Source organism: Gigantopelta aegis, chromosome 8 (genome assembly GCF_016097555.1).
Source record: "Gigantopelta aegis isolate Gae_Host chromosome 8, Gae_host_genome, whole genome shotgun sequence".
Classification (NCBI taxonomy): Eukaryota; Metazoa; Mollusca; class Gastropoda; order Neomphalida; family Peltospiridae; genus Gigantopelta; species Gigantopelta aegis.
In genome coordinates this window covers 45,345,421-45,365,979 of record NC_054706.1, presented here as the reverse complement: position 1 = coordinate 45,365,979, position 20,559 = coordinate 45,345,421, and the positions used below count along the sequence as shown (strand labels likewise).

At 37.4% G+C, this 20,559-nt stretch overlaps 1 protein-coding gene across 2 annotated transcripts; it reads right to left on the bottom strand.

Moving 5' to 3' along the window:
* Positions 1-2,533: 2,533 nt before the first annotated feature.
* LOC121378478 (ankyrin repeat domain-containing protein 54-like) lies at positions 2,534-20,485 on the bottom strand. 2 transcript variants are annotated; one of them, XM_041506665.1, is made up of 10 exons: positions 20,350-20,479; positions 19,615-19,732; positions 19,002-19,212; positions 14,998-15,045; positions 11,261-11,359; positions 10,232-10,303; positions 9,243-9,290; positions 6,906-7,030; positions 4,417-5,284; positions 2,534-4,329 (listed from the first exon to the last, which is right to left on the bottom strand). In XM_041506665.1, exons 2-9 carry the CDS (start codon positions 19,717-19,719, stop codon positions 5,102-5,104), a joined length of 891 nt encoding a protein of 296 aa, XP_041362599.1. In that variant the 5' UTR covers positions 19,720-19,732; positions 20,350-20,479; the 3' UTR covers positions 2,534-4,329; positions 4,417-5,101. The 2 variants fall into 2 exon arrangements, with proteins under 2 accessions (XP_041362599.1, XP_041362600.1); XM_041506666.1 differs by lacking the exon at positions 19,615-19,732 and having other exon boundaries at positions 20,350-20,485.
* Between the last annotated feature and the right edge of the window lie 74 nt (positions 20,486-20,559).

Below are 20,559 nucleotides of genomic sequence, written 5' to 3'. Positions count from 1 at the left end.
GTGATAACGATAGTCTGACTGCATGTGAAGTATTATTTGTGTAATCTCTTGCATCACCATTTTTTTTCCTTTTCTTTCTTTTTTTCATATTCCTCCGGTTATCTTTGACTGTTTAAATGTAGTTTAAATATACAGTTATGTAATATAGTCGCCCCCTATATTATATGTATGTAGAAGACGGCCTCGTAAGTTGACAAACTTGTGCCCGATTCTTTTGTTCTTTGTACAATAAAATGTGTTTTCAATCAACCAAAGTATGACCCATAAATATGAATATTCCAACTCTTCACCCCAAAGTATTAACTGAAGAAAGCGGAACCTACCACGGCTAATCTTCAATATAACATGGGTTTTTTTTAAAGCAACAACACTAGTTATGCACAAAATTGTAGTATTCATATAGTTTTACAGGTACTCCACATGTTTCAAGCAAACGGCTACTCAACAAAGTGGTACAAGATGAAATAAATGTAAATACATTTATTGCCCAGATAAAAACAAACAAAAAAACACTGTCATATGTATTACCAATGGTGGTATTAACTGCTCGATCAAAAGGTGCACCTTGAACTTTGGCCCGGTCGGATGTTAATTGGTTTAGCGCTACCTATAGGCCGTATCGAAAAGTTAACCACTCTTATCTGTAACACACCGCGGGAATGATCCAATATTCTATACAACATGTAAACTGAATCTATAAATAAAATACACGTGTGTATATGCAGTATGTGTATATATATATATGAAGCCATTAATCCTTCCCTCTTTCTCTCGTTTCAGCACAGACGTCCACCAAGCCTGTCTATTTCCAGAACAAGATAAAACAATAAAATTACTTATTAAAGTTTTACATAAGATATAAAATATAATATAGACATTGCAAATAATTAAAAAATAAATATATAATGTGAAATGTAGCTTTACTGAGACAGAAATATTCGGTCACGTTAAACATTATCTCAACACGTCGAACAGGACACGTACACATTCGTGATATGTCAATGGTGTCACATTTGGGAGATTGAAAACCAAAAGGTAACAAAAACGTCACGCTTAGGAAATTAAATAAAGTTTGGAAAAAATCATTTAATAATTTATAATAATTATAGACTTTATATGAACAAAATGTTTAGATATTTCAGACTTTGTCAATTTTATACTTTTCCATTGCCATATTTTAATGGTGCGAATAATGCACACACTTCGGACATATACTGTATTTGTTAAGGATTATATTTCCAAGTTAAACTGAGTTGTGACGGAGTTGCCATGTGATGCTACATTCATTAGAAGAATAAAAAACAAAAACAAAAAAGTTTGTTTTGTTTAACGACACCACTAGAGCACATTTATTTATTAGTCATCGACTATTGGATTTCCAACATTCGGTAGGCCTAATTGCAACAGTCTTAGAGAGGAAACCCGTTAGAATTTTTCAATAGTAGCAAGGGATCTTTTATATATGCACCATCCCAGACAGGATAACACATATCACGGCCTTTGATATACCAGTCGTGGTGCACTGTCTGGAACGAGAAATGACCAGGACACAAACTGCTGTAGACATTCCAGACAGAACGTGTGGAAACATGGCAGAATCTTTGGATCTCTAAACTTTTCAGTACAAATGCTGTACACTTCATAGCTGACGTTTGAGGCCGTCGTCATATTTCTAGTTTCACTTCCTGGAATTCACAGCACATAAGAATGTCCCGTGCTATCTCAGTGCTATAAAAATCACTTCATATATTGCCGACACTGTTAACGTTTACCAATAAAACTGATATAATAGCGTATCAACACACCAAAGCAGTAGGCCTACACCAATAAAAATGTGTCGCACCTCACATCTAAATCTACCTGCAAAAAAATGGGGGGGGTGGGGGGGGGGGGGGACCTATAACTTAAGATATTTAATTAATGTTTTTATTAGCAACCCCCCTTTTTGCTGAAAACCGGTTTCATTTTTGGGTGTATCCTGCACTAGTTCCAACCTCCGGGGTGCGACCCGACTACGCTAATTAGGGCGATTTGATTTACTCCCAGCGTACCATGTACAAATACATAATTATACCCTCCACTGGTACCGACCTGGCTAAAGATTGATTAAACTATCTTAGAATATGAATGTCTTATAATAATAAACAGGGGGAAAATAGGGTCAAGTAAGGGGTATCTGTATGTAGCTCTCACTTAATGTAATATTTGTTTTGTTTAACGACACCACTAGAGCACACTGATTTATTAATCATCGGCTATTGTATGTCAAACATTTGGTAATTCTGACACGTTACCATCAGGCGAAACCCGCTACATTTTTCCTAATTCAGCAAGGGATCTTTTATATGCAGGAAAGCATATACCACAGACTTTTTCCAGTTGTGGTGCACTGGTTGGAACGAGAGACAAAACAACCAGTTGCAATAGATCTATCAAGGTGGTTCGATCCTGCGACACAAGCACCTCAAGCGAGCATTTAACCAACTGGGCTAAATCCTGCTACCTCACCAAATGAAGAGCAAATGTTCAAACATTATTTGAAAACTATAATAAATGATAAAGACTTGTTAAGTGTTCAGAACAATGGCTATTTATATATGTACACCACACAGAAAGCAATACATATGAAAATAATTATGTTTCAGTCCTGTTTATTAATATTAGTTTATCACATTCACACAGAATCTTTTAAAAAGGCATTGTCCTACAGTTCATACCTGCTTTCACAAAACGCTAGTTATTTTTAATTTAACTCATGCTTCATGATGGGTACATTGAACACATAAGCGTAGGAGACAGGAGGGCAAAACCTAAAATTTGGGCAAAAATTATAGAGATATTCGGGCAAAATGAGGTAACATGAGACCTTTTTACCATGTATTTCCACCATTCTACCCTCAAAATTAGTAACTGTTGTAATCCGTGTAAAAATGTGTAGCGGTTTGTTTGGCAGTAATGCTAATACAGGGTTCTTACACTTGAAGAAACATAAAATTCAAGGGCATTTCCAAGACATTAAAAAAAAATGTCCATGACATGAAATCTTCAATCAATGAATGTTTTTATAACAAATTGTTGTATGAATTTAGACAGGTTATGAGGACAACAAAAGTAAAGATGCACCCCCCCCCCCCCCCCTCCCAAAAAACACCCCAAACAATCCCAACAACAACAAAAAAAACACCAAATGTTTTGCCTAATTTCGAGGACACAATCAAATTTAATGTAATTTCCCAGGACATTCCAGGCCTGGATTTTAAAATCACAAAATTGAAGGACATTCCAGGATTTGCAGGATATGTAAGAACCCTGTAATATGAATAAATGTTGTTATCCAGATTTGGGCATTTTCGTTTAATTCGGGCAAGAACCAGCCTTCCACATCCCCCCTCCTATGAAAATGGGAGCCTGTATGCATATGATTAAACATCATCATAATATGCTGTTCTGACCATGAAGGATAATTCCATTTCAGTTGGAATAGAGATAATTTGAAAATATATATATTTCCTTGAAATCCACATTTAAAAGCTGGATCTCCAATCGGTGCGAATACTGATCAATCTCTTTATTAGTCTTGTTGAAGTATATATAAATATGTCTTCTATGAATAATGCTCTCCATATTAGTTTGAATGGAAATTTCATATATACACAGTTGAAGCCCGTTGGCTCCAATCCCGTCGGTGCTTGAGAAAGTGTTCGACCCACAGGGTAGTTTGACATAACCATCTGGCCAACAATGTATAAGTGTAATTCAGGACTTTGCTTTGGTGCAAGCGTTGTGGTGCATTCGACCTTTCTGATTATGACCCACTATGAGATTCTACTGTAATTATAATTATATTTTCTTAAAATCTACAATTAAAAGTTGTCTCTCCTTTCAGTAGGAATACTGACTTTTCTTTCTTTGGTCTTATCAACAACTACAAATCTTTCATATTTGATGTATTTTTCTGTTTATAACATCAGTCGGATGGTGTTTTCTTTTCAAATTTACAAATCATTAATGATGCCTATGTTGACAGCTCTAGGAACATTTCCCCTGTCTTTTATCTGTCGGTCTCAGCTGGGGTGTTGTTGTTCTTTTTGTATGGTCATGTTGGTGAAGTTGTACAGCAGATTACTGATGGTGTCCACCTCGTCGCGGTCTGTCGGTCTCAGCTGGGGTGTTGTTGTTCTTTCTGTATGGTCATGTTGGTGAAGTTGTACAGCAGATTACTGATGGCGTCCACCTCGTTGCAGTCTGTCGGTCTCAGCTGGGGTGTTGTTGTTCTTTCTGTATGGTCATGTTGGTGAAGTTGTACAGCAGATTACTGATGGCGTCCACCTCGTTGCAGTCTGTCGGTCTCAGCTGGGGTGTTGTTGTTCTTTCTGTAGTTTGTTGAAGTTGTACAGCAGATATGATGGTGTCCACCTCGTTGCAGTCTGTCGGTCTCAGCTGGGGTGTTGTTGTTCTTTCTGTATGGTCATGTTGGTGAAGTTGTACAGCAGATTACTGATGGCATCCACCTCGTCGCGGTCTGTCGGTCTCAGCTGGGGTGTTGTTGTTCTTTCTGTATGGTCATGTTGGTGAAGTTGTACAGCAGATTACTGATGGCGTCCACCTCGTCGCAGTCTGTCGGTCTCAGCTGGGGTGTTGTTGTTCTTTCTGTATGGTCATGTTGGTGAAGTTGTACAGCAGATTACTGATGGTGTCCACCTCGTCGCGGTCTGTCGGTCTCAGCTGGGGTGTTGTTGTTCTTTCTGTATGGTCATGTTGGTGAAGTTGTACAGCAGATTACTGATGGTGTCCACCTCGTCGCAGTCTGTCGGTCTCAGCTGGGGTGTTGTTGTTCTTTCTGTATGGTCATGTTGGTGAAGTTGTACAGCAGATTACTGATGGTGTCCACCTCGTCGCGGTCTGTCGGTCTCAGCTGGGGTGTTGTTGTTCTTTCTGTATGGTCATGTTGGTGAAGTTGTACAGCAGATTACTGATGGTGTCCACCTCGTCGCAGTCTGTCGGTCTCAGCTGGGGTGTTATTGTTCTTTCTGTATGGTCATGTTGGTGAAGTTGTACAGCAGATTACTGATGGTGTCCACCTCGTCGCAGTCTGTCGGTCTCAACTAGGGTGTTGTTGTTCTTTCTGTATGGTCATGTTGGTGAAGTTGTACAGCAGATTACTGATGGCGTCCACCTCGTCACGGGTTGTGGTCTGCTGAAGCTGTTCACACAGCTGGTCGAGTTGCTGGGAGTCGTCCTGCATACCAGACAAACTCAGATACGTGGACATCATCTCAGACAGCTGGAAGCACAGAGAACAAGCATTCTGAGAGTACTGCTAATACAATTTTTCGTATCTCCTAAATTCTGTGAAAATGGGTAAATCGCCATGAAAGTCAAACTTGATCTGTAACAGTACATGATAAAGCTATATACAAAATGCCATCTCAATATCTTGAGGCATTGCAAAACAAAAGTCAGAAAAACAAATGTTTATATCTCATAAGTTCAAGGGCCATAACTCTGTGAAAAATGCGTAAATCGCTATGAAAGTCAAACTTGATTTGTAATAGTACATGATAAAACAATATACAAAATGCCAGCTCAATATTTCGAGGCATTCTGGAAAACACACCCCGAAAACAATGTCAGACAGACGGACAGACAGAAATGAAAAAAAGTTTGTTTTGTTTAACAACACCACTAGAGCACACTGATTAATTAATCATCGGCTATTGGATGTCAAACATTTGGTAATTCTGACTCGTAGTCACAGAGGAAACCTGCTACATTTTTCCTAATGCAGCCAGGGATCTTTTATATGCACCATCCCACAGATGGGATAACACATACCACGGCCTTTGATATACCAGTCATGGTGCACTGGCTGGGCTCATCGACGGGGATCGATCCTAGACCAACTATGGGTTTTGTCTTGCCCATTATAGTCAAAGTAAGATGGTGAAATCCCCATTCATCCTGTACAGGATAAAGCTGATAACCTACATCATTAAAGGGACTGTCCTGAGTTTGCTGTAATTCTTAAGATGTTTCTGATTAACAGAAACTTTTTAACTAAGTCCTGTAATTACATATTAAATATATTTGTCCGTATAAACTATCAGTGTCTGTATATCAAATATGTTTCTGATCATCCTAGTGTTTGTACTAGGTCAAACTTTATTTTATTTCCTAATATATATATATTTTTTTGTATGTACAAAATTATTTAGAGATCAAATCCAGTTTGGGCTACTTACAAAATATTAAGACGATCAGAAATGCATTGAATATGCACACACTGATATTCTAAACAAGAAAATCTATTTAATATGTAATTTTAGTCATTAAAAGATTTTATTAGTCACAAATATCTCACATTGCATCAAACTCAGGATAGTTCCTAAAACCTATTTTAGTTTTTTTTCCTGCAACTCCACATGAAAAGTGGATAAATAAATGTTATTCTGAACTTTCAATATGCTGAAGTTAAACATGCAAGCTTTTTGCAGTATAACATCAAAAAAATTCATGACTTCATTCTTTTTATATTTGTCGCATCTAAAAAAACTCATAATTCCCAAATAAATACACAATTTTTGTTTTAACCCAAAACTTTGTTTTGTGGATATTAATGATTTAAAGACCATGCACTTGGATATTAAGTCAAAGCAAACAAATCAGTCTGACAGACATACAGAGGGTGATTGAACAGTGGAACCGCAGAGTTAGGCGATCCCTATACCATAGAACTACATCCAATTGCCTATTATTTTTAAAGTGAATTTTAGGTTTAAAAGTGAGAATATGTCATCCCTCTGTCCAGTAAGTGCTGGAGGTTTTCTCAGAAAAAAACAAATGAACTGTAGATGTTGTAAACAATTCACCAAAATGAATACAGAAAACAAAAGAATATCGGTTACATCTTGCACTTCTTTTTTGAGCTGTTCTGAAGATGCATTCTTGTCCTGAGAAAGGAAATTAAGGCGAGATTTGGCGAGTGAGAGTGGAGTCCGACCATATTTATCCATCGATTTCACATCCGTGCCTGAAATAATCACAACAAAGGACACATCAACAGCAGGGTTTATAATAGACCCAAAAAAATAAAAAAAATTGCTAGAAAATTTGTCAGTTTGTTCCAAAATATGCAGCCAAATTCAGTTCCTTCAAGCCACACAAAAAACTGCAAAATAAAGCCTAATTCTAAAATTAGCTTTGATTTGAATTAAATATGAAATATATGTTCACTAAGTTAGATTTTAGTTCAAAATAGCAGCTTCAATTATGGATATACAAGGCTAGCTCTAGCAATCGACAAATTTGCGAATTGCAAATTTTAAAAACAAATGGCAAGTTTTATTTTATTTTGGCAAAATAATTTCATGCAAATGATATTTTGTTAGAAAATAACTGGGTTTCTGCAATTTTTGAAGTTTAATAGATAAAAAGGTGAAATGCTTTGCTCACTCAGGTAGTCCATGTGAATGTGTGAACTTTTATTTAGTTTCATGTTGTTATCTGTTTCTTGGAATCTAGATATGGGTACAAAATATTCATTTTTATCTTTATAACTGCAATCTTGAATAGATAAATATTATATCAGAATCAACATTCAAATCAAACACTTTCCTGCCATTCTTTGATATTCTTTTAATATAATTGCTAATAAAAATGCCCACCATTCTTTGATATCCTTTAGATGCCATTACTGATCTGTGTCAAAAGTATTTTATTTTCAGGCATAACCTAACCTCTCAACCTCTGTGCATTTCCCCTGCATTACAAAATGGATAATCAATGTCAAATAAAAAAATTAATGTATTTTTTCCATTCAGTGCTTAAAACACAGAAAAGCAGAAATGCATGAATTTATTAAAACTGTAGTTATGTTCTTGTTTAGCATTATTAAACATATATGCATCAACATAAGTATGCTTGTATGAAAACATTTGCTTCAAGGGGCTGGACGTAGTCCAGTGGTAAAGCACCAGCTCGATGCACAGTCGGTCTGGGATCGATCCCCATCTTTGGGCCCATTGGGCTATTTCTCTTTCCAGCCAATGCACCACGACTGGTGTATCAAAGGCTGTGGTATGTACTGCCCTGTCTGTAGGATGGTGCATATAAAAGATCCCTTGCAGCTAATCGAAAAGAGTATCCCATGATGTGGTGACAGCAGGTTTCCTCTCTCAATACCTGAGTGGTCCATAACCATATATCTGATGCCATATAACCATAAATAAAATGTGTTGAGTGTGTCGTTAAATAAAACATTTCCTTCCATTTGCTTCAATATATTTACAATGTTGTGTCTCCATGTATGCATGACCATGTGCACCTAAAAGCACACATACAGAATTGATACATACAGCAAATTGTGGTCTAAGCTCACACTGAATGGAAACTAGAAATTTCATGCAATGACAAAAGTAGAGATTATTATACGAGCTTGTGTGTCATACTGATTTTATGAAACGAGTGTCAGGATTATTGTATACATGAATCCTGACATGAGTTTCGTAAAATCAGTATGACTCACACGTGAGTGTAATAATTTCTTTATTATACACATTATTATTGTTTTGGTTTGTTTATGAATAACAAGACACAATTCAAATGTTTCAGTCACAACTAGAAGAAGAAGACGAAATGACATCATATTTCACATGATATGTCTGGGCTAGGACAGGGGAAGCGACGTCATGTTATGACGTCGCTTCCCAAAATTACGTTACTATACTTGTTATTACACGTGTGCTTCGTATGATTATTATTAACTCGGATATGTTGAACCATATGGATAATAATTAGTGAAATCCCTAACTACAATTCAACCTCACATTTTTCTCGTTCACTCTGGAATTGTTTAAAAATAATAATAATAATTAAAAAAAAGTATTAATACTAGTATAAACATCAGATTTTTAAAAAAAAGTCTGTAAAAATTAAAAATAAATAAATGGACTACCTAATATAAAAGGAGACATGTTGCAACCCACATGAATATTAATATGAGATGTTTGATGTTCCCTCTCAAACACTGAAACCTTAAAGCTACTACTGTCTGTGAATACATGGCTATATACACACATTCCTTTATGCACACATGGAGACTGTCAACATGCACACATATTTGCAAAGGTACATGCTTATGCATGGAGACGATAGCTTTAATATGTTATCAGGTTGTCATGTATCCAAGAAACTGGCCAAGAATGAGGGCTATTTTATGGTAATATTTGAATTTCCACACTTACCTGCTCGTAAAAGTAGTGTCACGACATGCACTTGACAGGTACAGGCAGCTGTAAAAATACACACACAAATATTTATAATGAGTTAATTTAAAACAAATCGGTATTAGTGACTTCAGATATAACCATGCATCTTTTTATCAGAATACTGTATAAAATTCATCACTGTACAAATACTGCCACGCAGGCTACTCTGTTCCCACAATGTGACATACACTGTATGATATAAAATCCATGATCAATCTATTTCACAGTAACAGTAAAAAGTTAAATAATTAATATTAGTAACATGGTCATTCATAGGTGCAACGATAAACTCAGGTTTGACTGATATAGGACTGTTAGTGAAAAACAGAGTTAAATGTAAACCCTGAAGATAAACTGAATATTCCCGTAATTAATATTTATTGATTACCTGGTTATTTTTCATATTCAGCTTCCTGATCCAATCGGATATTATCAACAATGATGTGTACGTAACTTAGATAGTTTACTTGTTTTTAATCATAAACAAAGTCTTAATATGCTTAACACTCATAATGACTACTATTTTGTTTAGAAACACCAAACAGAATATCAAGGTTTCATTGCATTATGTTTCCAAATACTTGTTTGATTCAAATTCGAGAAAACCAGACCCCTAACATTTGTCTTCTGAATCTTAATATCTTCCGTCAATGATGCATATTCTAAATATTATTAGTATGAAGCCAATTTTTACACCATCAGGGCACCCACACCAAGGAAGGGGGAGCACAAGCCGATTACAAAAATGTATTTATACAGTAAAACATAAAAAAAGTAAATGATGTTTTGACCTTGTGGGGCAAAGGCTTCCTCCCTTCCCCGACCCATAGTAAAAAATAAAAAAGGCAAATGTTTTGATCCTCGAGGGAGGGTTCTTCTTCCCTGCCCCCTCCCATTTCCTATGCCATCATTCAAGTGACCTAAAGGTAAACGTTTTGTCAAAAATACACATAACAGACACAAACCTAGGTGAAGAGGCGTATTTCCTAACACATCCTTCTTGTTAACATCTGCTCCGTGATCTAGCAGGATCTTCACTGTAATAAAGAAAACATCTATCAACCTGCTGTAACCACAGCTGGACTAGTTCTTCTTACCAGCTATGGCATCCACGATAAGCATTTTCTCACAGACAAGACAGCACTGTTACCTACCATTACAGTATTTAATATATCTGTTGTAGAACAATGGTTGCAATTGGAAATAGCCCAATGGAACCACTATAGGGATCAATCAAACAATTCATCATGCAGTTTACTCCAGTGGTTTTATACAATTTGTGACAGTAGGTTAAGTGCTGTGTGACTGTGTCTTTGAAACTAAATTCATCAAACTGCTAACAAATTGTTTTGTTCAGACAGAAAACTGCATGCAAACTGACAAACATTAGATTCCCAGTCTTGAGATGAAGCAAAATGCAATGCAGTCTGTAACAATATGTTGGAGAAAATAATTGAACACATGGAACTGTAGACCAAATGTAATAGACTACCACCATAGTAATGTTTGTATTTCATACAAAGTTGTAATGTGGAACTGAATGTCAGTGGTGTCGAACTGACCGTCAGTAACATGATCAGCTTCTTGGACCCACTGTTATGCCAAGACGTCACTTACATTACGTCATATAATGCGTGTAAGATTATATGATATAATGGCTGATGGCTTTGTTGTAGACAGCAAAGAAATGTTTATATTAAAAACCAATTAAAAGTGACAATGGGTAATAAAGAGAACAACCAACTCGCTATGAGTTACAAATTATCTGTCCCTCGTGAATGAATTCATAATTCCTCGTAGCTTGTTAGTTATTCTCTAATTACTATTTGTATGTTCCCTTATTTGTTTCCATCAGTGAAGTGACCTTCAGATGAACCCCTGAAGGAGAAACTCTTTGGCCCCTTGGAGAACCTATGGAATACAGCAGCTTTTGTTCAAACCACTGGGGTCCCTGTCTCAGCGTACGATGACGAAGAAGAAGTGAACTGACAAACCTATGGTTTCATAGCCCTGGGATGCTGCAAAATGCAGTGCAGTCCGTTCCTTAGCATCGCCGCTTGATGGATCAACCCCACTCTCTAGCAGCTCCACAACTGAAAGAACAACAAGTGAAAATTCAGATTTCTCCAAACACATAGAATATTTGTACAGCCCAGTACAGTTTAAACTCAAGGCTAGCTCTGGCACTTGCCAAATTTGCCAATTGCGAATTTCAATAACAATTGGTGATTTTAATTTGGTGAAATAATTCAATTAAAGTGCTTTTCCAGACCATACACTAAAATTTCAAATTCCACAATTAAATGCTTTCGTAATTCATTGCAATAATATTTTACATCAATATGTAAATCAATAATTACGAAAATGCCCCATAAAAGTATTAAAACATCACTCCCGTAGAACACTGCCAGGAAACGACCGAGTAAAATTCTTGGTAAAAAAATTTGCCTGTAAATAGCCGTGACATCATGAAGGGAACTCGCTTCACAGAAACCTACCACGAGATGACTTCCAGTGCAAGTGAAAGTAGGACCGACAGTGACTGCCAAGCTCAATTATCATGCGATTCTTCTTTCGATGATGAATAGTGTAGTAATGACGACTGGACTAATATTTGTGCAACACAACAAATAATGCCGTATCAGTTTGAACCTGGAACATCTTCCGACGAACCACCGGCCTGACAGATGACGATGAAAATGGTCGTGGAGATAGCTCACCACTAATTTACAACTTTTATTCTTGTTTTGTTCTTTAACTTTTCGTGCGAATTATTTTGCTACACTCTATGTTCTAATACTTGTGATGTAGTAGAAAAGACGATAAATAACTCTTGAATTCTACGAGTCAAGTGGACCAGATATCGGTAATTTTAAGAAATAAACAAAAACAACTTTTAGTCCGTCCTTTCCCTCTATAAACATGGTTTTTTGTGAATAATTTCAGTTTAGTTTGACATAAAAAAAAGAAAAGTAAAAGTGTTTTGGAAATATAAAAAAAAAGTACTATTTTTGTGTGCAGTTGTGAAAACAGTCGGCTCAGAAATAAATAACTTATAGTACATTCCATAGTATGAAAAAAGGTGTTCTCTGTGGAAAGGTATAGTAAAATTCATTCACAGGAAACGCATTTTTTCATACTAAGGAATTTACAAGTTATTTATTTCTGAGCTGATTGTTTTCTAAGATGCATACAAAAATAGCTTCTTTTTTTTTAATAGGTTATTTACAAAACAAAAACATTTTTGTAGGGTTGGGACGGACTAGGCTATAGATATTTACTTGTCTGAACTTTATTGTTAATGAAAATGTTCTCGAACTGTAAAGAAAAACCTCACAAATGAACGATAACATATAATGCAAATGACAACAAATTGGATCTGGTTGATTGCACGAACCGTGCATGAGAAAACAAATTGGTACGGCATCTTTTTTAAAAGCCATAACACATGGTATTCCCATATCTTGCTTAAGCTGAGAAGCCAGTTCGGACGAATCGAAACTAAAGTGTCTGCTGTCGCAACGGTCTCTGGTATTTTCTTCCTGTCCAGTCTTTCCACGTTGTTTTAATCAAATTCACACTCAGCTTTCTCACAGCAACATTACTAGGAAATGCGTGAAGACTAAATTTATCGGCTTTTGTATTGCTACAGCCGCCAACAACACGCCGTTTGACCATAATAAACACACAAGAAGCAATGAACAATGGCGCTGACTATCAAAAGGAGTTCCCTTCATGACATCACGGATCAAATCTTACGGAAATTCCCGAAATGAATTCAGCTGGTTCTGTTTTTCAGGGGAGTATTTTTAAATGGAAAATATACCGGTATATAATTTTAACAATTTTTTTTTTTTTTTTCTAATCATATTAAATAATATGTTGATTGATATAGCTCAATACATCATACATCTGGAACAGTACTTTAAATAAATTATATATTGTTTGAAAATAGCTGGGTTTCTGGCATTTTTGAAGTTTAGTAGATAATTTGGCAAAATTATCTGCCAACCCAGGGCTAGCCCTGAAACTAGCTTTATTAGCTGTTAGATGGTAATTTCAACTTGTGGTCTACATTGGAAGAGAAGAAACCTGATATCACTATATATACCAGTAGGCTATTTCTACCAATCAGTATTAGCAGTCGCACTTCTACTACGGCTTACGATGAGACAAGACGTTTGCGCCTGCTCTCTCGAGTTACCCCCCCACCTGGGGGGATTGATAGCCAGCTATGGAGCGTTATTGGAATACCGGGTCACGTATACCGGGTCACGGGCTTCCGTGACTTTGGTGTACGGGGACCCGGTACCACAGAAGAAAGGAAGGTGGAGGAAGAGGAGACGTGCGCCAGCGGCGGCGCAGGGGGAGACAAAACCGGCGGCTAAACCGCCGGCAGCGACTCCGTCTGCCGGATCGCCCAACGCCGCTCAACTGAAGAGGAAGACGAAGATGGAAGTGGTCTCGGCCCCAGTCATCAACGTCCCCTCTGCAGGAACCGAGGAAAGTGATATGCCGGACTCAGTCTTCTGCAGTTCGTCGTACATCCGACCCGATCCGCCTGCCTTTACTTCTGGGCTTCCGGAGTTGTCGCCGATTAAACCGGTGGCACCCGTTGAGACCCAGGCCCGGAAGACGGCTGTTGTTAAGAGGAAGGCGACCACTCCCCCGAGTGCCACTCCAGCCAAGCCAAGTCGCCCGACTCAACCGCCGAAGCCAGATGAACCAACAGAGGGACCATGGACACTGAAGGCTGGCAAACTCCATCCGCGGTTTCAGCAGTTGATGAAAATCAACATCGAGGACGTGCGCCAGCTCATTAGTGAGCCGAAACATAGCGCTTACCATCCGCTACCGACCGAGTCCGATGAAGGGGAATTTGCTGTCCATCGAGTCCAGGTGGATGTGGATATCACTGCAGTTTGCGTCACCGTTCGCCGGCAGGGAAGATACAATCAAGCGCTGCTACTTAAAGAGATGGACAACCCGTCACTACATCGCGTCCTCAAAATCTTGGCGGGGACAGATTACAGTCTCATCTGCAAGATGGTAGCAGCCTCTCCCTACCGGCATGATCTTCCACTACTGGACGCCACCGACTTCATCGGCTCGCCGTAGCACCCAACCTCCTAACAACCTTTACCTCCGTGAGTACTAACCTCTTTTATTGGGCTAGTTAGACTTTAAATGTTTTGGAATGCAGTTCAAAATTATTATGTTTATTTTTTTATAAATAGTCTAACGCATTTTGGTTTGGCGCCCGTTCAATTGCTCAAAATCACCTTAAAACTTTTCGGCCGAGCAGTCTTAACCATTTTTGGCTAAAATTTTAGAGTCCAGACATGTATCGGTATGCAGTACTCTTTGTAGACTTAGGTAAAAAACAGGCTTCACCGAGGAATCGAAACTCAGCCAATCAGAACACGGCTCCCACTCGGTGTTACTTCAAGTTTATGAAGTGTCTGCTATTTGGTCCGCGCTTACTAAATGGCTTTTTTCCAAATTCCGCCCACCTCAAACTTACCCCCCCCCCCTGCTCCGGAGTCAGTCACTGGCGAAGTCAGAGGCTAATCCCGAAGTGGGCGTGCCTGAACCCTTGTGGATAGGGGCACGTAAATATAGTTGCCCGTTGCCCGTATTAGCAGTGGTATTAAGTATTATAATACTGTTATTCTACACCAGACCTCTGCTTTTGTATTAAAACTGAAGAATGCAGTAACAATGAACATACCTACAGAACAATTGTTTTCACAAGCTGCTGTTCTCAATTTCCGGTCATCTGAAACAAAAAGAGGTAATTAGTTTTAAAGTTCCCTATAGTCTAAATAATTGCATAAATATAATTGCTCACAAATAGTTTTTAATTATTAGTTAGGAAAATTTACTTACACATAATTACATGGATTATAATAGTGGGCAAGTACTCGTACCGTGTCTACTTTACCATAACTATACTGAGAGAAAGAAATAAGGAAACACTTGGTATTGTAGACTTAATTTCAGTTTATGTTACTGTTGTAATGCCTGTATTAAGTACAAAGTTATAATGTGGGACTGAATGTCTGCAATGTGAGTTTGAATATCAGTAATACAGTTAACTTCTTGACACTATGGGCACTGGCATAGCCAGTGGGGGTGGGGCCTTAGGGTCAATGCCACCCCACAAATCACACCTCTTTGTTTTCCCCAACTATGTTATATATTTTCCTGTTTCCCCATAACATGATACAGACAATCTGGTTGCTCTCTCCAATCCAGTAAAAACTCCTGGCTATGCCTGTGACAATGGGTGAGGGTTTTGGTTGCAGTCACTCTTTCCTGTTTGTGTTGGTCTGATTTGTTATTTCTTTTCATCACTAAACATTATACCTAGGGGGCAGGACGTAGCCGCGTGGTAAAGCACATGCCTGATGAGCAGTCGGTCTAGGATCGATCCTTGTCAGTGGGCCCATTGTGATGTGCGGTCAGTCTAGAATTGATCCCTGTCAGTGGGCCCATTGGGCTATTTCTCGTTCCTGCCAATGCAACGTGACTTGTATATCAAAGGCCGTGGTATGTACTATCCTGTCTGTGGGATGGTGCATATAAAAGATCCCTTGCTTCTAATGGAAAAATATAGCAGGTTTCCTCTCTATGACTGTGTCAAAATAACCATATGTTTGACAAACAAAACAAACAAACATACCTCATCACCAATGTTCGAGATTAACGGTATCCTGACATCCCGGGGATACCAGAATTTTATTTTGGTTACCAGACTTTGAGAACGCAGTATCCCACCGGGATACCATATAATGTTGTTGTTGTTTTTTTATTTCCTGCGAAGGTTTTTTCGCTCAACAATGAGTCATCATTTACTGGTGAAGTTAAGTCACAGTATTTTCGAGCTTGTACCCAGTCTAATGCTATGCCATAACAATATCTCCCCCAACTTGTACCCAGTCTAATGCTACACTGGAGCAATAGTGGCATAGCAATAGACTGGGAACCGCTAAGTCGCTATTGTTTTTGTTGGATGTTTCCTCCCTTCAGATTGTATTTGAGATATTGATTCCACATCTGCAGAAAATTGATACAGGTAGGGTTATCAATAATAATGTCAGAATCACTTATAAATTACTGCTAAATATCAATTTATGTTAGTATTATTCAAAAATAGATTCTGTTTGATTGCAAATTTCATGAATTCTGCGATTGTGGCGTTGCAATAGACTGAGAATGAGAACCGTGTCGTCCAAGTTTGTTACAATGTTATTTATGAATTTCCTTAAGTGGGATTCCAAATTCTCAGGTGGGATACCAGATTTTTAAATGTTAGTATCCAACTGGGATACTGCCCCAAATTTTTAATCTCAAACACTGATCACAATATTTAATTTTATATTTTTTACTCATCACTTATGCTAACTTTGACACAAGCAGCAACTAAAAGTTTACCAACATGCATAGCTGCCAACATTTAAAAACGGGAAAGAGTAATCATTTTCGCGTGAATTGTGACCTGTTGTATAAACCCTTTTGCTGTGTAAAATATCCAGATATTTGTTTATGAATTGTTTTATCGCTGGCCTCAACGATGTCCTGGTGTTTCTTCGTTTTGATGTTCCTTTGGCAATCATTTTTCCCGCCATGGGCAACAGAAAAATCAACATGACATAAAGTGCAAAATGCACTAGTATTACTAACAGAACTGGCCTTCAAAACAGGCCACTCATTGCTGTAGTCCTGTTTATACTTCTGTACTACTTTTGGCTTATGGCTCTGATCGTTCGCGTTTTTTCGACATCTTTACAAAATGGCGTCATTTCACAAGCTACGTCTTTCCCGAAGTGTGTTGCGCGAGCAAAAAAAACTTGCGGCTAGTTGGGCGAGTCCAATTTATGTGATTTGTAAGGGTGGTAGGTTATTACAAAAAAAACACCCCAAAAAACAGGAAAACGCGGATTTGCCGTAATCTTTCAGATTACGGGAGTAATGGCGTAATAAGAGATGGAAAATCGTAATGATTCCGCATAAATCGTAATGGTTGGCAGCCCTGCAACATGCTGAGCCCGGTTGTTGACCCCATTACCGAAATATCTCTCATAAACCCGAACAGCATTACTGAATTAGTGAATGCTGGCAGAACTCCTACACATTAATTAAGTAAGCTGGTCATGAACCTTTCCTAAACACTCCAGGTCAAATGCACACACACAGTATTGTTAAAAGTTGGGAGGTTTTTTGTTTAACAATACCACTAGAACACATTGATTTATTAATCATCGGTTATTGGGTGTCAAACTGTTGGTAATTTCCATATGGTATTGTGAGAGGCATCACATTCTAATCAGACATACTGTGTATGGGGTCAGATATACAAAGACTGTTTTTCTCTTACACGTATGTTACAACTACATACATATTTACAATGCTATTTAAAACACCTGTTTTAAGAAAAAGTGCTAAAAACAAAACATGCATAGTCTACACAGGCTATTCTCATTTCGACTTACAGCAACTTGGGTTTTTTTTTTTTTTTTAAATCTGTTTACAAAGCTGAATGTATAAATTTATGGCTGAATTACGGTTGAACTATTTCAAAAGTAAAAGTTAGTTTGTTTTGTTTAATGACACCACTAGAGCACATTGATTTATTTATTATCATCTATTGGATGTCAAACAGTTGATATTTTCGACATACATGTAGTCTTAAATAGGAAACTCGCTATACGTGTTTCCATTAATAGCACATTTACCATAGTTTGACACCCAATAGCCGATGTATTTTTTGTGCTGGGGTGTCATTAAACATCCATTCATTCATTCCATTAATAGCAAGAAGTCTTTTATATGCACCATCCCACAGACAGGATTGCACATACCATAGCCTCTGATATATCAGTTGTTGTGGATTGGCTGGAACAAGAAATATCCCTTATGAGGTTCAAAAGTAATTACCTTTTCTGTTTGGCAAGTACTTTCAGCTACCATACAAAATACTTTAAAAACTTGAATCTAGACTCAAAACTTTATTAATATCACAAACATACAATTTACATGGCACTGCAGTGACACTGAAGTATCAGACTCTTGTTAAGGTCTTCAGTCTAGACTCTAAAAGGTTTTATAAGAACGGAAAGAAAGAAAGAAATGTTTTATTTAACGATGCACTCAACACATTTTATTTACGGTTATTTGGCGGCAGAAATATAGTTACGGACCATACCGATATTGAGAGAGGAAACCCGCTGTCGCCACTTCATGGACTACTCTTTTTGATTAGCAGCAAGGGATCTTTTATATGCACCATCCCACACACAGGACAGTACATACAACGGCCTTTGTTATACCAGTCGTGGTGCACTGGCTGGAACGAGAAATAGCACAATGGGGCCACCGACGGAGATCGATCTCACACTGACCACGCATCGTTATAAGAATGGATGACCTGAAACATCGAATTTGTCAAAATAACTATTTTGGCAATAACTTGTAAATAATGTGTAATTTAATAGTAAGAGCTGCAATACTAATACTATGAAACTTGTTTAAACCGGACAACCACAGTACCAAGTAAAAAGTCTGGTTTCAAAGGGTATCCTATGATATTTTTTACACTGATATTTACAACAGGACTGTAAAAAAAAACATCCAGTTTTGAGAAGAATTCCAGTTTACCGAGTTTGATAACTACAGTCTATTCTTTTAAAAAACAGTATACCGTAAATCAGAAAAACAGAAGAAGTTATTAACCAAGAATATTTCTTCCTGTTGTTTTTCCACTTTTGAATTCTTTGAGTCGTTGTTTCCTGTGCGTGGATGAGGTTCTGATCTTGCCCACGTGACTGTCTTGATTGCAAGTATAGCCTCTGTTGAATGGAACTAGACACATGAAATGCAGACCAGCTGGTGGCTCTGGACTCCAGTGTGCAAACTCAAAATGGGGAGATTCAAAGCTTGACACCTGAAAATGAAATGAAAACACTTCAGTAAATTTTAAAATATGGTTATATGTGTCTAACACATATCCATAGTTACTTTGAAGTCTTAACACATCTATGGTTATTTTGACATTTGGTTGATATTGTGATGCAAAAAGTCAAAACACCCTGTCCCCAGATAGAGGCTACTCATCGAAATAATTCCAAGGGATCGTTTATATGCGCTTTTTTTAAATACAAAAACAGTATACATACCATGACCATTGATGTATGCAATACTTGGGATGGGAAAAGTGATGAATCCTGCAACCCATCACTTTACCATTGAGCTTCATCCCATCGCACCTATTAAGTATAGCAGAGCTTGTCTAAACCTAGAAGATGGGAGTTTTTTTCTAGTGTAATGTATCATCTACATCCTTAACTGCATTATGCTTCAAACTCCAATCCAGTTTATTTTCTTGTGAATGGTTCGCACAATTAACACCTGATTTGTTGTCGTCAACTTGTCGTTCATTTGTGAGGTACATTTTTCTTCACAATCTGGAAACATTTTTATTAAGAATAAAGTTCAAACTAGTAAGTATTTAATACAAAACTTTACAAAGACTTAAAATGACTCAATATCGGAACCCACTTGAGTTGTAACAATTGACTTAAAATGGAGGAAATGAAATAACATTTGGTGCGTGTCACATGACCTCACACATACCAAATCAACATGGCAAAATCATTTAATTTTTAGGATTATCATGTCCCGTTGATAGAATTGTTTTTTAATTATCATATTTGATTTGCCAAATGTATGCTACATTTTTGTGCCCCTACTGTAGTGAATAGTACACATAGACCATTCTAATTGAACATCAACAAGATATATAAACAACATTTATCATCATTTTATGATTTTATCTTGATGAACTAAGTTACTAAGTCCATTCAAAATAAATGTAAATGATTTTTCATGTATAAATTGTTTTAAGAAAGAATCAGTTCATTAGAAAAAAATATTTTACAAACTATTCACTGGTATGAACGTATTGCCTATCTGTATTAGGCTAAATAACATCAAGAGTTAGTGATGGTGAATTGATAATTGAATGACAACTGAATTAAATTTGAAGTTTAAATTGGAAAACAACAATAAATTGCATTGTTACATTATACTCTCCCTCGGAACTGCTGGTATCACAATCACTGTCTGCTGTGGACTCATTCATTATTCATATAACTATCAAACGAAAGACATTTTGTCTTTCTTCCCTTTTCTCGTTTGTTTGCAAACGTACCCTGCCCACTTCTTGTCTGGCAATAGTTGTCTTTCCTTGAGTCAATTAGCATCATTAAAAACGTATTTACCTTTTTAGTCT

Excerpts from the sequence above, each read along its gene's own strand:
- LOC121378478 (XM_041506665.1), bottom strand. The coding sequence starts at position 19,719 with ATGTACCTCACAAATGAACGACAAGTTGACGACAACAAATCAGGTGTT. Across the intron at positions 11,360-14,997 it reads TGAAAACAATTGTTCTGTAG|TTGTGGAGCTGCTAGAGAGT; the intron begins GTATGTTCATTG and ends TTGTTCTTTCAG. Across the intron at positions 7,031-9,242 it reads GACACTACTTTTACGAGCAG|GCACGGATGTGAAATCGATG; the intron begins GTAAGTGTGGAA and ends TGATTATTTCAG.